Source organism: Calidris pugnax, unplaced genomic scaffold, assembly GCF_001431845.1.
Source record: "Calidris pugnax isolate Ruff unplaced genomic scaffold, ASM143184v1 scaffold131, whole genome shotgun sequence".
NCBI lineage: Eukaryota > Metazoa > Chordata > Aves > Charadriiformes > Scolopacidae > Calidris > Calidris pugnax.
The window spans coordinates 57,294-73,859 of record NW_015090971.1 but is presented as its reverse complement, the minus strand read 5'-3'; the positions used below and the strand labels follow the sequence as shown (position 1 = coordinate 73,859).

The following is a 16,566-nucleotide window of genomic DNA, read 5'->3' as shown; positions in this document are numbered from 1 at the left end:
CAACCCCCCCGCCCGCAACACCCCCCCCCAACTCACGCCCATCCCCCCGGCCCCCGCTGCACCCGCCGCCGGCACCCGCCCGGGCCCCGCACGGCTCCCCGCCGCCGCCGCACGGACGCACCGGCTCTCCTGCCCGCCCCGCGCCGCCCCCCCGCGCTCACAGCCGGGCTCTCCGCCGCACCGGGGCGGAGCCGCCTCGCCGCTCCGCCGCCGTTTCTGAGCCTGCAGCGACACCGTGTGCTCCGACGACGCCTCACACCCTCCACAACGCCCACTGCTCCTCCGGACCCGGGTTCATCAGCTCCTCTCTCGCCTCTGTCTTCCGTTCTCCTCATTCTTTCTCTTCTTTCTTTTCCTCATTTTTTTTTTCCTTTCCTCATTTCTTTCCTTCTTCCTTTTCTTCTTCCTTAGTCTTTCTTCCTTTCTCTTCGCTCCTTTAATCTCTGCTTTTCTTCCTTCTTCCCTCGTCTCTTCCTTCGTTTTCCCGCATTTGCCCTATCGTGTCCTAGTTTCCCTTCTTCCTCCAGCCCTCTCTCTTCTTTACCCCCGCTGGCAGCTCCCCAGTCGCTGCGGCGGAGATCATCAAAGACGGAGCCATCAGCGCTAATTACGGGACATCGGCGCCGGAGTGACCTACTCTAACAAGTGCCGGGGGTGTTAGGGACCGAATCCGTTCAGCGTGTAGAATAACGCTGCACCTTTTCCATCTGCTTAATCATTTCATCCTTTCTTTGTCTTCTTTTTCATCTTCTTTCCTTCATTACTTCCTTGCTTCATTTCTTCCTTGCTTGCTTACTTCTTCCTTCTTTCCTTCATTCTTTCTCTCCCTCACCACATTTCTGTGTACAGTGATAGCGTTCGTGCATGATATTAAACTTGCTTATCGTGTCTTCCTTCTTTATCTTCCTTCTCTCTATTGCTTCCCTATCTTTGCTTGCTATTCTCTCTGTTATCTCCTCCCTTCTCTATCCCGTTTCTCCTTCTCTCTGTCCTGTCCTCCGTTTATGTTCTTCTTTCCTCTTTGCTCCCTCTTTGTCTCCTTAAACCAGTATGTTTTCTAGATGACAGCCCCATGGAGAGTAGACATGCCCTCAAGCAAAAGCTCTTTCCGCTTCCTCACCACTGTTCATCAAGACTTAACACAGCATCTCAGAGTACCAAGGATGACCAGATCCTCAACCCTATTAACCGTGCAGGGATAACATTGATTCATGCTGGTAATCTCCTCTGTCCTCTGTTCCTTCCATCGTTTTCCTTCCTTCTCTCAGTATGCCTTTCTTCCTTCTTCCTTGTATACATTCTCCCCTTTCCTGCCTCCTTTCTCATATTTTCCTTTGATCTTTCCCTTTGGTCCTCTCTTCCTTTCTATTCTGTCCTCTCTTCCTTTGCATTCCATTTCTATTTTCTCTTATCACCTTCTTTTCATTCTGTTTCTTTTTCTTTCCTGCTCTGTCCCAACGTATCCTTGTCTCCTGTTCTCTTCTGCTTCCACAAGTCTCTCTTCTTTTCTTTCTAGCCTTTAACAAAATGTATTCCACATGACTACACCACACTTGCCATGAAGCATGGAAATGGCCTTTGGCAAGAGTTGTCATTCCCCTTCCCTTCCACCTTCCATGCCTGAGGAAAGGAAAAAACATTCCTGCTTTCTTACAGCCTATGCAACACGGACAGACTGCTCCTTCACTTCCCCATCCCTTCCCTTCGGAAGACGACCAGACTCTTCAGCCTCCAGTCCTCTCAAGGACCCAGCAAATAACGCAGCAAGGCAATCATATGGCAAAAAACTTCCCTGCTATGTCACAACAGAATCCACCACCCTCAGAAACACAAGCCCAAGCCCCAGGTACTTTGACATCTGCGTAAACAGGCTCCAAGGAGCTCAAAGAACACAAGGGAGTCTTGCCTTCAGGAACTAAAAGCCCTCACACCTCAGCAAGGTGTGGCTGAAACACCCTCCAGGAAAGTTGAAAAAGCACGGGGCTACCACAGCTTCTGACAAATCTTTGTGTATCTCGATGAAGAGCTATTCTTTTGGCCTCATTTTCCACACCAGCAATGTATGGCAAGCTCTAGCTTTCCCTTTCGGGCAGGCATTCACTGCCAGCACAACACACAGAGAACCTCAGTACACAGGGGCATTAGTCCCCACAGAAAACCTCTCACTTATTAGCATTTCATTCCAGGCATTATTTGGTCAATCCAACAAAAAGATACCATGACTAAAGAGGAATAAAATTAAATCTGTCTCTCAGACACATCATCTTTAGGTAGGATCGACTTACCTGTAGCATCACTGGTTGTTTCTTCAGAATAAGAAATATTTCCAGGACAGGAGAATTGGTTTTAAGGGGCATTTTCCCATAACATCATCAGAGAGTTCTAGGGAACCTGAACAGAAAAAATCATGTTCTACAAAAAGCCTCGAAATCACTGGGCAATGTACAGGGCTCCCTTATGTACTTCTATCACAGAGGAAGCAGAAGAGACACCTGAAAGCTAAGGACATTCTCTCAATGTCAACCTCGGATCAAGAGAGTGGAAAAGCCACCCCCCACAATGATGGCAAATGGCCCAAAACTCTGCAACCAGGCAGCTGTGAAAATTCTGCCATCTGCATCTCATCCACTATTACTAACACCTTGCCAATGTCAGAGAAAAAAAACACAAAGGGGTGAGAACTTTTGCTGAGAGAAGAAAACCAAAGAAACCAATTCCACTGTTTTGAAATGCAAGATTTGCCAACATCTTGAATACAGAGAGTGCTTCTTCCCCTGCCTAGCAAGGGACATGAGCACAGAGATGACCAAGGAGACCTTTAAAAAGGGCAAAGTGATCCAAATTTCAAAATCCACCCATTTGACTAACAACATACCACATTCAAGAGCAAATTATTTAAGGAGCCTTGGCAAATGTCTTCATATCACACACAAGTACTATGGAGAACAAAAGGGTGTGAGGATATGCAGTACTTCTGGAGGACCTGAGGGGATCCTGAGCAAGTAGGGCTCTCTGTCAGGCCTCTTCTGAAGGTTTTCTACTGTCATGCTCTATGACACACCATGGGAAATGAGATCGCCAGAGAAATGGACATTCTGCAGTACTTCACCAATGAAAAAGAATATGTTCTTCACAGCATTTCCAGTTCCCCCAGACAAGTCTCTTCCACACTCAAAGTCACCCTCCCAGTGACGCATAACCATAATTAATGACACTAAGAGCATCACTGACACAGTACCCAAACATTGCTCCACCACAATAACGTGGCACAGCTTTCAACACCACCCTGAGCATGACCCAGGCATTTGCACATCCTCACCTTCCCTCATGACTGGCAGAAAGAACATGTGGGTGGAGGAAAAGACACACAATGTCTGGAAGACTCTTCCCACATGCCTGAGCTTGGTCCTAAATACTTTGTGCCTTTGCAGCATTTTCAGGTGCAAACTCTACGGAGCTGTACGTTACACTTAAAGATTCTCTGATTAGAGCTGTGACAGCTCGGATCCCAGTCCACGCAGATTTTATTCTTCAGGAGAACCACACCAAATGCAGAATCAAAAACACATTCACAATATCAACTGTGTGGGAAAATTTGTGCCATATAAAACCAGAGCTGGGATGCTGTGTAGTGTTGGGCGTGTACGTGCGCATATATGAATGAGCCATGTAACAGGACACAGCATCTCTGCTGGAGGTGACTCTGGAAGTGCAAAAGCAGAGGCAGTTGAGAGTAGAGGCAGATTATACCGATCTCATCATGTGGCCTTAAAAATCATGCCTGAGGAAGAGCAAGGAACCATCATGGCAACATCAGCAGCAGTGGAAGCTGCTATAGATGCCCACTACTACACAAGGACAGAAGACTGAAGCTCTACCCTCTCACAGCAACCTCCCCAAGACAAGGTTCATCAGACTGTGTTTGGCAGTCTGCATTTTGCCCCCTCTTACCAACACATTGCCTACATCAGGCTATGAGCAGCACAAGGGACTATCTCTGCTGGGAGATATTCTTAACATCAAAAGACATTGTGAGCGTTACATACCATGTTGTACTTCTACATCATAAAGGCCTCCAATCCAGATCTTGGGAGCCTGGGAAAGGATAATGCAAAAGAACACTCCCTGGCCATCCTGCCTCATGCTTCTGTCTAGCCATCCTCCATTCCCCACTCTAGGACATGTCTTCTCAAGACAAGCACATCATCTCTCATTCTTGTCTTTTTATGACATGGCCCCTGGTCTTGCCTAAGGACTTCCATACCTTTTCTACAATAGAACACCAGAGCTTGCTGTGTAGGGTTTGGCACATAGGTGCATGTATCAGAATGAGATAATATTGACAAAAGGACACACCATGTCTACTGATGCCACCTGTGAAAGTGCATAAGAGCATGTCAAGCTCCTTTCCTCCCCTTAAAAGTCCTGCCTGCAGAGGATCAAGGAACTGTCATGGCAACATCAACAGCTGCAGATTCCCACCACTACACAAAGACAGAACATTGAAGTGCTACCATCCCACAACACCTTTCCCAAAACAGCAAAGAAAATACTTATCGCACAATATTCCATAGTCTGCATACCACCCCCTCCTACCAACACATTGCCTACATCAGGCCATCAGCAGCAAAAGTCACTGTCTCTGGTGAAAGATATTTATAACCTCAAAGGACATTGTCGACATTTTAATACCACACACTATCTCAATATCCAGAAGTCCTCATACTCCAGATACCATCCCGAGAAAGCATCCTGGGCAAGACCACTCCACTCCCTTCCTGCCTCATGCTTTCCTCAAGGCATCCTCCATTCTCTCCTCTAGGATATCATCTCCTGTTCTTGTCTTCTTATGACATGGTCGATGGCATTCCCAATGATTTACATTCCCCTCATACAAGTCTTCCGACTGATCAAGATCATCCTTCACATAAGGACATGGCCAGGACCTACTCAGTGCCATTGCCACATTCACTTCCACCACATGCCACAGTTTCCTTTACCACCTCAAGGCTCAATACAACTTTTGCTTACCCTTCCCATCAATGAGAGCAACCACCAAAAACCCATACAGAGGGTATCACATACACAGTGTCCATCAGACTTTCTGCTGCTGACCCATCATATTTGGCAATGCTTCAGCTATTTCGGATGGAAACGTGGCAGACCTGGGTGCAAAGGAGATGTTGGGAAAGCTCTAACTGGCAATGCAATTGATTTTATGCTGCGAGAGAAAAACCCAACAGTTGATGAGCATATGAATATTAAAGGATGATATCAAATGTGTTCGAGAATTTGATTTAGGTTTTATTGGTGAGGGGTGGTTAGGATTTCATTTGTTTCTTTATTTCTTTTCAGAAAAGATGTCCAGGGCTTCTGAATTGGTGTGGCTGTTAATACAAATATTGAAAGAACATCAACAGAGGACAGTGTACTTCATGACACTGCACTGCCAAGGAATGCAGTCCACAACCTGGGGGAAAGGGGAACAGACAAAGAAAAGTCCCGTTCCTAACACCCACCGTGGGTCACACTCCCCTCCCTGAACACTTTGTACTGCTAAGTACGGTTAAATTATACTTGGCATAACAACATAGGAAAAGTCCACAACTGCTTTCCTGCAGTTGGCCGAATAGAAACGGATACATTACACAATTGTTAGAGAAATCCCTGAAGAAATAGCTGTCACCACGAATTGAGTCATTTGGAAAGGCGAATCAGACAAGAGGAGGACAGAGTTTTCCACAAGAAACCCAGAACGGTCAGAACTCAGCAAAGCAAGACGTGGGCGGCTCCGGTAACGCCGCGAAAGCAGATGTAAAGGTGCCATTCACATCCTTAAGCACCCGACAAACACCCACCCACCCACCGCCCGCCCCGCCCACGCAGCCCGACTCCCAACAGCGACTGCCCGGGGACACAAGGCACACGAGGGCGAGGAGGAGGGAGGAGGGGTCGGGGGAAGGGGCGAGAGGCGATAACGGGCGGGCACTGACCGTGTCCAGCAGAGCGGGCGGCTCCGGCTGCGTCTCCTTCGCCGCGGGGCCGGGCGGCGGCGGGAAGTTGGGGCTGAAAACCATCAGGTCGCTCTTGCCCGCGCCCTCCGCCACGCACAGGCTCCGGCTCTGGCGCTGCGAGTACGACCAGCTCCCCACTTCGCTGGCGCACACCAGCGTCGCCGGACCGGCCCCCGACAGCACGGCCGCCCGCGGCGCCCACCGCGACGCCCCGTACAGCACCACCGCCAGCAGGAACACGCTCGACACCGCGCAGATCGCCACCACCAGCCACACGTTCGTCGACGACGCTCCCGACGACGACCCAACGCCCTCCGACCACGACCACGGACGCAGACCCGACGACGACGACGACGAAGAGCCCCCCGACGCCGCCGCCGCCGCCTCGCCGCCCTCCACCAGCGACACGCTCAGCGTGGCCGTGGCCGAGCGCGACGGCTCCCCGTGGTCCCGCACCACGATCACCAGCCTCTGACGCGGACCGTCCGCCTCCTCCAGCGCCCGCGACGTCGTCACCTCGCCGCTGTACAGACCCACGCGGAACGGGCCCTTCCCACGCGGCTCCCACAACTCGTACCGCAGCCACGCGTTGTAGCCCGAGTCCGCGTCCACCGCACGGATCTTCGCCACCACCTGACCCGCCGGCGCGCCCCACGACGCCCACGCCCACAGCGACCCCGCCGCCACCGCCTCCACCTCCATCGACGACGACCCGCCCCAGCCACCGCCCACCGACGACGGCAGCAGCGCCGGCGCGTTGTCGTTCTCGTCCACCACGAACACCTGCACCGTGGCGTTGCCGCTCAGCGGCGGATCCCCCGCGTCCACCGCACGCACCTCGAACTGCAGCACCTGCACCTCCTCGTAGTCCAGCGGCTGCAGCGCCCACACCCGACCGCTCTCCGCCTCCACCGACACGTAGCTCGACGCCGCGCGCCACCCCGACGACGCCGACGCGCCCCCGACGCCGCCCTCCCACAGCGAGTAGCTCACGCGACCGTTGCCCGCCTCGTCCGGGTCCCGCGCCCACACGCGCCCCAGCTCCGCGCCCGCCGCGTTGTTCTCCCGCGCCAGCACCGTGTACACGGCCTGCAGGAACGACGGCGCGTTGTCGTTCACGTCCGACACCGGCACGCGCACCCCGCGCCTGGCGCGCAGCGGCGGCGACCCGCCGTCCTCCGCGCGCACCTCCACCTCGTACTCCGACACCCGCTCCCGGTCCAGCGCCTCCCGCAGCACCAGCGAGTACGACCCCGCGAACCTCGACACCAGACCGAACGGCGACGCCGGCCACACCGCGCACCGCACCCGACCGTTCGCCCCCGAGTCGCCGTCCGACACGCTCAGCAGCGCCACCACCGTCCCCAACGACGCGTCCTCCGGCACCGGCACCGACAGCGACGTCACCCACACCTCCGGCGCGTTGTCGTTCACGTCCAGCACCTCCAACACCACCTTGCAGTGCCCCGACAGCGGCGGGGTTCCCTGGTCTGTTGCCTTTACTTGTAGATCGTAGAAAGTAACTGTCTCAAAGTCCAGGGCGCCCGTCAGTCTGATCTCCCCGCTATTCGCATCGATGCGGAACAGATCCGACGCCGAGGGAGGAACAAAAGTATCAATTTCATAAATCACTTCTCGATTACTTCCCACGTCTGGATCCGTTGCGTTCACACGGACGACCACTATCCCTTCTGTGGTATCTTCGGGTAAATGTACGTTGTACACCGACTGGTTGAACTGGGGCGCGTTGTCGTTGGCGTCCAGCACCGAGATCACCAGCTCCATCGTGCCCGTCAGCGACGGACGGCCCCCGTCACTCGCCGTCAACACCAACCGGTGCAAAGGCAACGTCTCGCGGTCCAGCGGTTTCGCGAGTACCAAGAACACCGATTTTCTGATTTCATCAGAGAATTTAACATCGAGCGTAAAGTACTCGTTTGGGCTGAGTGTGTAGGAGAGCTGCGCGTTGGCGCCCACATCTGCATCCGACGCGCCCTCCAGCGGGAAACGGGAACCCGGCAGCGTGTTTAATTCCGGGATGCTGAGGTTTTTTCGTGCGGCGGGGAAGACCGGGGCGTTGTCGTTGATGTCGGTCACCTCCAGCTCCACGTGGAAGACGCGCAGCGGCCGCTCCACCAGCACCTCCAGCCGCAGGGCGCACGGCGCGCTCTTCCCGCACAGCTCCTCCCGGTCCAGCCGCGAGCTCACCACCAGCGCCCCGCTCGCCCCGCTCACCTCCACGCTCCACCCGCGGCCCGGCGACACCAGGCGCAGCCGACCACCCTCCCCATCCACCGCCTCCAGGCCCAGGTCCTGCGCCAGACGGCCCACCACCGTCCCGGCCTTGGCTTCCTCCGGCACCGAGTACCGCACCTGACCAACCACCAACGAACACGCCGCCTCCACCAACACCACCGCCCGCAACACCACACCCCAACTCACGACCATCCTCCCCGCTGCACCCGCCGCCGCCGCCGCCGGCACCCGCCCGGGTCCCGCACGGCTCCCCGCTGCCGCTGGACTCTCCCCTCAAAGGCTCCCCAATAGGCGCCTGGCGCCGCCCCGCGCTTCGTCGCTCCGCCCGGCCCGGCTCTCCGCATCCTTTCTCCCGGTTATGGCAGCCGTGACAGCGGCTCAGGGAGGAGCTGCCGTCCTCCTGCGGGCTCACGGCGCCTTCGCGGCCAACAGCGGCACCTGGTGTCCGACCGCGTCTGCTTCTGCGGGCAGCCTTTTCCTACCGCATTCCCGGGTTCCGCAGCGGGGCTCCGGTCGGGGAATGACGGGCCGTGGCTCCGCCCGCTCGGCTGACAAGCTCCGCGATTTTTCTTCGTCAAAAACGATAATAGGTGATAGCAGAACTTTCTCTTTCTCTTCTCTTTCTCGTTTCTTCTTATCTCCCTTGTCTTTTTCCTCGTCTCCTCCTGTCCTCGTCTGCTTCTTTCCTCGTCTCCGTCCTGGTCTCTTTCCTGTTTCCTTCTCTTCCCCTCGTCTTCCCCTTCTCTTCTGTCTTCATTTTCTCTTCCCTAAAGGCACTTGATATATATACTTGCCAAAATGTTTTCTAAAGGTCTGTATTAACCCAGGAATCACACTTGAGAAGGTCTTCAATGAAAAGAACCTACCCCACTTCTGCTTTCCTAACTTGATCTTCCTTACACATTGCTGAGGGGGCATATCTCATTGAGTTTCCTCATTTATTTCTTCCTTTGCGAAGAGAGTTCAGCTGTTTCGTCTTAGAGAAGAAAACTGTATCCTTGATCTTCAACCTATAGGAAGTACTCAGGTCTCCGGAAGATACAGATTCACGTGGAAATTTTTTGTGTCTACTGCAGCAACACTAAAAACAAGCAGAAACTGCTTCCTTTTTTTCATGGCTTCGTGACGGTGATGTAGCTGAGCAATCCCATGCACCAAATCCCTTGGTTTTCATACAGTAAGTAATAGAGTATGGACATCATATTACAAAACTCTGAGTTTATCCATAACATAATGGGTTTGCCTTTTGAAGTATAACTCGAACCTAAGAAACCAGCAATGCATACAAATTTCAAACCCTTTCAACTCCATCGGTGACTGTCTAACTCATAAACCACAAACTTCAAGTCCTCTTGGAAGGGTGAAATAGCTCGGGGAACCTGAGCTCTCTAGTAGTCTTGATGTGTCTCAGTAAAGCATTTCCTGTAAGTTTTATTCTCCACTTGAGCTGCACAATGAATGACCAGTTATTTCTTACCTTTTTAGGCAGGCAGGCGGTCACAGTACAGTAAAACAATGTGCCCTTTGCTGATGGAGATGAGCTGCTGCAGGATACAGTACTGTCATCCACCCATCACATAACTGAAGACAGCACAAAAGATTTGCACTACTGCTCTGGTAAGGTACAGTTCATCTTACAACATGTTCCCAGGCTCCCACCTCATCCACTTCCATAAATGCATCAGGGCTCCATCTCTATACAATTACAGACACTTCCTGCTACCCCACCATACAGCCCAGGCAGCAACACAAAACACATATCACACAGTAGTGATTTGCTGGTTCCACCACAGAAGCATCAACGATGCAACAGGAGGTCAAAACAAAAATGAAGAGACCCAATGCTAAAAAATTCCAAGTAGGTCTTGTCGATAGGTCATCTTTAATTACACTTATTGCTATTCTAACAGTTGTCTTGATTTATTTCCAGGTCTCCACTGTCAGGGCCAAGTTCAGGGGTCATTTTTCAGGGAAGTTCACAATTTCAGGGAAGTAGGGCTGGAAAGGCAAACCAGTTTTGTCCTGCCTCTTAAATCCTTGCTGTATTGCCAGTGTTTCTGCATCCTCTTCTAAGAAGTTGGAAACAGACATTAAACCTGAATCTCGCGGCATTCTCCCAAGGTAAACATCACCTTGAGAGACTACAAGACAATGAACCACAGTGATGACACGGGCCACAAGTTCTGAAATCAAGCAGTCAACACTATTTGCCAGCACGGCTCTTGCTCACAGTTACCGAGACATCTCCTGAGAAAGGTAAGATAAGCCATGCTTTCTATGGGGGGAATCAGGAGTTTCCTGTGTTGTCCCAGTTTATACCCACATGATCATCATAAGGCATGCACACAACGAGATGCAAAATAAAAGTTTATTTTAAATAGTATTCTCAGGAAGGGGAGGAGGGAGGAAAGAAAAGGAAAGGAAATACAAAGCCTATAACTGTATGGTGCATGGAACTGACAGAGTCAGGAACCACAGCTGAGGTGCTCTTACAAATATATTTGCCCACCAGAAACATGTCCTCTAGCAATACATCTTGCCTAATTTACCACTATAGCTGCACATTTTTCATACCTACCTTGGTTCATGCTCTTATGCCATTAAGTAGTATTTATTAGAAAAGGAAAGGGATAACGGGAAGTGTTTCTACTATCTTTTCCATGCCCATAGTAATTCTGTGGTACTTCATAAACTAATATATGCCATGCAGGTGAACAGAGAAGAACCTGGAGTAACATCTGCAGTCAGATTGCATGATCCCTGTTTCAGAAGAGAATCAAAAAGGAGGACAGACTTCTGGTTAAGAAAAGACTGAAATCAGCACTTCCTACCAGTCAAAAGCAAAAAGTTCATTAAAACTGCCCTACCTGAAAGACAGGAAAATGCACACAAATTAAGACAGTCCTTCAATATGAAAGAAGGTTGAAAGAGGCATTTGGAGTTCGGATTAACTACACAGATGGCAGGAAAACCAAACCTCGAGCAAGATATGGTCAAAACTGCAGTGGGGCAGAGATCTTTGCCAGTAATTGTGTCATTTAATAGTTTATCAAGGGATGTCAAAAAGTCATGGAGAGTGATATAACAAAGGTTGCAGGAGATGTTACCCTACAGAGCAGTTCTCTCTGCTGAGAAGAACTGCAGAAAGAGTTAATGACCCTGAAGATTTAGGTGGGAAAACGGTAAAAGATTATCCATGCAGGAAACCACAGAGCTGAGCAGATGAGGAGAAAAAGTGAGGCTTTGACAAACCGAGACTGTGACTGACTCTGAAACAAATAATTTCAGGTTCTGAAATTACATCTTTTGCACAGAAAAAAACAGTGACCTGGATATATCAGCTCTGCTCTCAGTGCAAACTAAAAAGGTAAGACTTATGAGACCACGGAAGAACACAATGCATTTCATTCAACTTTACAGAAATATAAGGTTCACCAACACTGAATATTTTGAGAGGGTCTTTCACTTCTTAACATGGAAAGAAGAAGAGAGAAGACCAGGAAGGGTTTCAGAGAAGGACAGCAGGATGACCAAAGATTCAAAGTAGCTTCTCTTTGACAGATATTTCCTTGTGTTAAAACATAAAAGACTGAAACTGGATACGCAAGGGCTATCCAAAGAAGAAGTATCGTGAAGAAAGTAGGTGTAAAGACAGGAAAAAACTAGATTGCGCAACACTGAGAGAAACTTAGATATGTCCATCCTCTAGGACATATTTGGACGGAAAATATCCACATATCCTTTAAATCCCAGCTTATACTCTCGATCTCCCCATCTGGTCTACAAAAGATACGAGGTGCTAAAGCAAACAGGAGACCTTACCGCACCTTCAGTTAGATATAAAGAAGTAAAACATCACGTTTACTAGCATTGAGGTCCTGACGCTACGGACAATGGCGTGAAACGGATCCAAGCAATTCCGATCGACAGGAAGAGGAGAAAATCCCATTAAATAACGCAGCAGACAAACAACTTGCAGAAGAAAACAAAAGCAACGCTGCAGTCAGCAACCTGAGAGAAAGCACCCAAAAAGCACCGTCCTCGGGCCCCGCGGGCTTAAACCAATTCCCAAAAGAGATTGCCCGGGGGTTGGGACACAGGGGACAAAAAGGCGAGAAGGGGGCGAGAGACGATAACGGGCGGGCACTGACCGTGTCCAGCAGAGCGGGCGGCTCCGGCTGCGTCTCCTTCGCCGCGGGGCCGGGCGGCGGCGGGAAGTTGGGGCTGAAAACCATCAGGTCGCTCTTGCCCGCGCCCTCCGCCACGCACAGGCTCCGGCTCTGGCGCTGCGAGTACGACCAGCTCCCCACTTCGCTGGCGCACACCAGCGTCGCCGGACCGGCCCCCGACAGCACGGCCGCCCGCGGCGCCCACCGCGACGCCCCGTACAGCACCACCGCCAGCAGGAACACGCTCGACACCGCGCAGATCGCCACCACCAGCCACACGTTCGTCGACGACGCTCCCGACGACGACCCAACGCCCTCCGACCCCGACCACGGACGCAGACCCGACGACGACGACGACGACGAAGAAGAGCCCCCCGACGCCGCCGCCGCCGCCTCGCCGCCCTCCACCAGCGACACGCTCAGCGTGGCCGTGGCCGAGCGCGACGGCTCCCCGTGGTCCCGCACCACGATCACCAGCCTCTGACGCGGACCGTCCGCCTCCTCCAGCGCCCGCGACGTCGTCACCTCGCCGCTGTACAGACCCACGCGGAACGGGCCCTTCCCACGCGGCTCCCACAACTCGTACCGCAGCCACGCGTTGTAGCCCGAGTCCGCGTCCACCGCACGGATCTTCGCCACCACCTGACCCGCCGGCGCGCCCCACGACGCCCACGCCCACAGCGACCCCGCCTCCACCGCCTCCACCTCCATCGACGACGAGCCGCCCCAGCCACCGCCCACCGACGACGGCAGCAGCGCCGGCGCGTTGTCGTTCTCGTCCACCACGAACACCTGCACCGTGGCGTTGCCGCTCAGCGGCGGATCCCCCGCGTCCACCGCACGCACCTCGAACTGCAGCACCTGCACCTCCTCGTAGTCCAGCGGCTGCAGCGCCCACACCCGACCGCTCTCCGCCTCCACCGACACGTAGCTCGACGCCGCGCGCCACCCCGACGACGCCGACGCGCCCCCGACGCCGCCCTCCCACAGCGAGTAGCTCACGCGACCGTTGCCCGCCTCGTCCGGGTCCCGCGCCCACACGCGCCCCAGCTCCGCGCCCGCCGCGTTGTTCTCCCGCGCCAGCACCGTGTACACGGCCTGCAGGAACGACGGCGCGTTGTCGTTCACGTCCGACACCGGCACGCGCACCCCGCGCCTGGCGCGCAGCGGCGGCGACCCGCCGTCCTCCGCGCGCACCTCCACCTCGTACTCCGACACCCGCTCCCGGTCCAGCGCCTCCCGCAGCACCAGCGAGTACGACCCCGCGAACCTCGACACCAGACCGAACGGCGACGCCGGCCACACCGCGCACCGCACCCGACCGTTCGCCCCCGAGTCGCCGTCCGACACGCTCAGCAGCGCCACCACCGTCCCCAACGACGCGTCCTCCGGCACCGGCACCGACAGCGACGTCACCCACACCTCCGGCGCGTTGTCGTTCACGTCCAGCACCTCCAACACCACCTTGCAGTGACCGGAGAGTGAGGGCGTCCCTTTGTCTCTCGCTTCAATACGGAAATCAAATATACTGACTTCTTCAAAGTCCAGGGCGCCCGTGAGACGGATCTCCCCCGTCTGCGGATTCACAGTGATCACGTCTTTTCCACTCGGCGGAAAGAAGTTAGTTGCTGTGTAGGTCACCTCACTGTTTATTCCCTCGTCCGCATCCGTGGCGTTCACACGCACCACCAGCGTCCCCTCCGCAGCGTTCTCCGGCAACTGCACTTTATACACCGACTGGTTGAACTGGGGCGCGTTGTCGTTGGCGTCCGGCACCGAGATCACCAGCTCCATCGTGCCCGTCAGCGACGGACGGCCCCCGTCACTCGCCGTCAAAACCAACCGGTGCAAAGGCAACGTCTCGCGGTCCAGCGGATTCGTTAAAACAAGATCCAGTTCTATATTTCGCTCATTCGATTTTTGTATATCCAGAGAGAAGTGCTCGCTGGGGCTGAGTGTGTAGGAGAGCTGCGCGTTGGCGCCCACATCTGCATCCGACGCGCCCTCCAGCGGGAAACGAGAACCCGGCAGAGACGATTCCGCGATGCTGAGGTTTTTTCGGGCGGCGGGGAAGACCGGGGCGTTGTCGTTGATGTCGGTCACCTCCAGCTCCACGTGGAAGACGCGCAGCGGCCGCTCCACCAGCACCTCCAGCCGCAGGGCGCACGGCGCGCTCTTCCCGCACAGCTCCTCCCGGTCCAGCCGCGAGCTCACCACCAGCGCCCCGCTCGCCCCGCTCACCTCCACGCTCCACCCGCGGCCCGGCGACACCAGGCGCAGCCGACCACCCTCCCCATCCACCGCCTCCAGGCCCAGGTCCTGCGCCAGACGGCCCACCACCGTCCCGGCCTTGGCTTCCTCCGGCACCGAGTACCGCACCTGACCAACCACCAACGAACACGCCGCCTCCACCAACACCACCGCCCGCAACACCACACCCCAACTCACGACCATCCTCCCCGCTGCACCCGCCGCCGCCGCCGCCGGCACCCGCCCGGGCCCCGCACGGCTCCCCGCCGCCGCCGCACGGACGCACCGGCTCTCCTGCCCGCCCCGCGCCGCCCCCCCGCGCTCACAGCCGGGCTCTCCGCCGCACCGGGGCGGAGCCGCCTCGCCGCTCCGCCGCCGTTTCTGAGCCTGCAGCGACACCGTGTGCTCCGACGACGCCTCACACCTTCCCCAGAAGCCGCTCTGCCTCCGGACCCGGCTACTCCACTCCTTCCTCCACTCTTCCTCCCCTTCTCCTCTTTTTGTCTTATTGCCCTCTTCCTCGTTTTTTTTTTTTTTTTTTTTGTTTGTTTGTATGCTGTTTGCTTCCACAGATACCTTTCTCTCCGTCTTCCTTGTTCTTCCTTTCTCTTTCTTTCTTCTCTTTCTTCTTTCAGTTATCTCTCATTCTTCCGTTCTCCTTTTCTTCCTTTACAAGTCCCTCTCTTTCCCCTTGTTTCACTATTTTCTACTCTTTCCTCTTCTCTTTCTCCTTTATTCCCTTTCCCAATTTTTCTTTCTCTGTCTTCATTTCTTTTTTGTTCTTCCTCTGCTGAACAATATCCTTCCCTCCCCTTTCTCTTCCGCTTCCATCATTGGCTCTTGTTTACCCCGCTGTCAGTTTCCCAGTCGCCTCCGGCGCCGCGGCGGAGACCATCAAAGACGAAACCATTAGCGCTAATTATGGGGCATCAGTGCACGAGCGCGGGACTCTAATCAAGGCGGGGGCTGGTAGGGACCAACACAGTTCAGAAGCTGGGGATATTGACGTCACGCTGGTCTCCTCAGTCCTATCTTCTTTCTTTCCTTTCTCCTTCTTTTTCTTCGTGCTTTTTCTCCTTTTTACTTCCCTACATTCCTTCCTTCTCTTATTCCTCCCCTTCTGCCACTCTCTTCTTCTGTCTCTTTCTCCCTTTTTTCCTACCCTTTCTTCTCTTCCTTCTTCTTTCTTCTGTCTCCTCTTTCCTTCACTCTTTCCTCTTCTCTTTCGGCCTCATCTTTGCGTCCTAACCTTTTCTCTTTATACAAAAACAGTCGAGCTGTTCTCTCTTCCCTTCTCTATAACCAAAATGCTTAACAAAGGTCTGCGCCAACTCCCACTATACCATGGACATCTCTTCAGGCAAGAGCTCTCATTCCTTCTCTTCAACACTTTTCAACAAGATTTACACAACGTTACTTGGTCCCGAGGATACTGAGGAGCTCCACTCTATTCATTGGTTCAATGTGACATCAGTGAACGCTGGTAATCTGCTCTGTTGTCTCTCCCTTCTTTCCTGTATCTTCCTCCTTTCCTTCTGTCTTTCTTCCCTTCTTCCTTTTCTCTTTTCCTTTCTTCCTTGCTTCTTTCTAACTTGCAGAGATTCCTTCCTTCCCTTATTCCTTTTATTCTTCCTTCCCCTCTCATCTTCAGTTTCTTTTTCTTTTTTTTTTTTTTTTTTTTTTTCTTTTTTTTTTTTTTTCCCTGTTTTTTTTTTTTTTTTTTTTCACTTGACTTCTTCTTGCCTTCTATCTTCTGTTCGTTTTTCCAGTTCTTAAAGTATCAACACCACACTCGCCATTAACCACAGACGTGCCCTTTGGCAAGAGCTCTCATTCCTCTTCCCCGTTGCCTTCCATCCTGCGAGCAGGGAACAACC

The 16,566-nt window shown here is 53.5% G+C and overlaps 1 protein-coding gene and 1 pseudogene across 1 annotated transcript in view; both read right to left on the bottom strand.

Moving 5' to 3' along the window:
- Positions 1-15,219, bottom strand: part of LOC106894285 (protocadherin alpha-3-like) — a 24,343-nt gene extending 9,124 nt beyond the window's left edge. The window contains exon 1 of the mRNA XM_014952890.1: positions 14,657-15,219. Within this exon, the coding sequence (XP_014808376.1) occupies positions 14,657-14,893 (237 nt within the window). The 5' untranslated portion in view covers positions 14,894-15,219. The remainder of the gene's footprint in view (positions 1-14,656) is intronic.
- On the bottom strand, positions 5,760-8,491 carry LOC106894283 (annotated as a pseudogene).
- Positions 15,220-16,566: the final 1,347 nt, after the last annotated feature.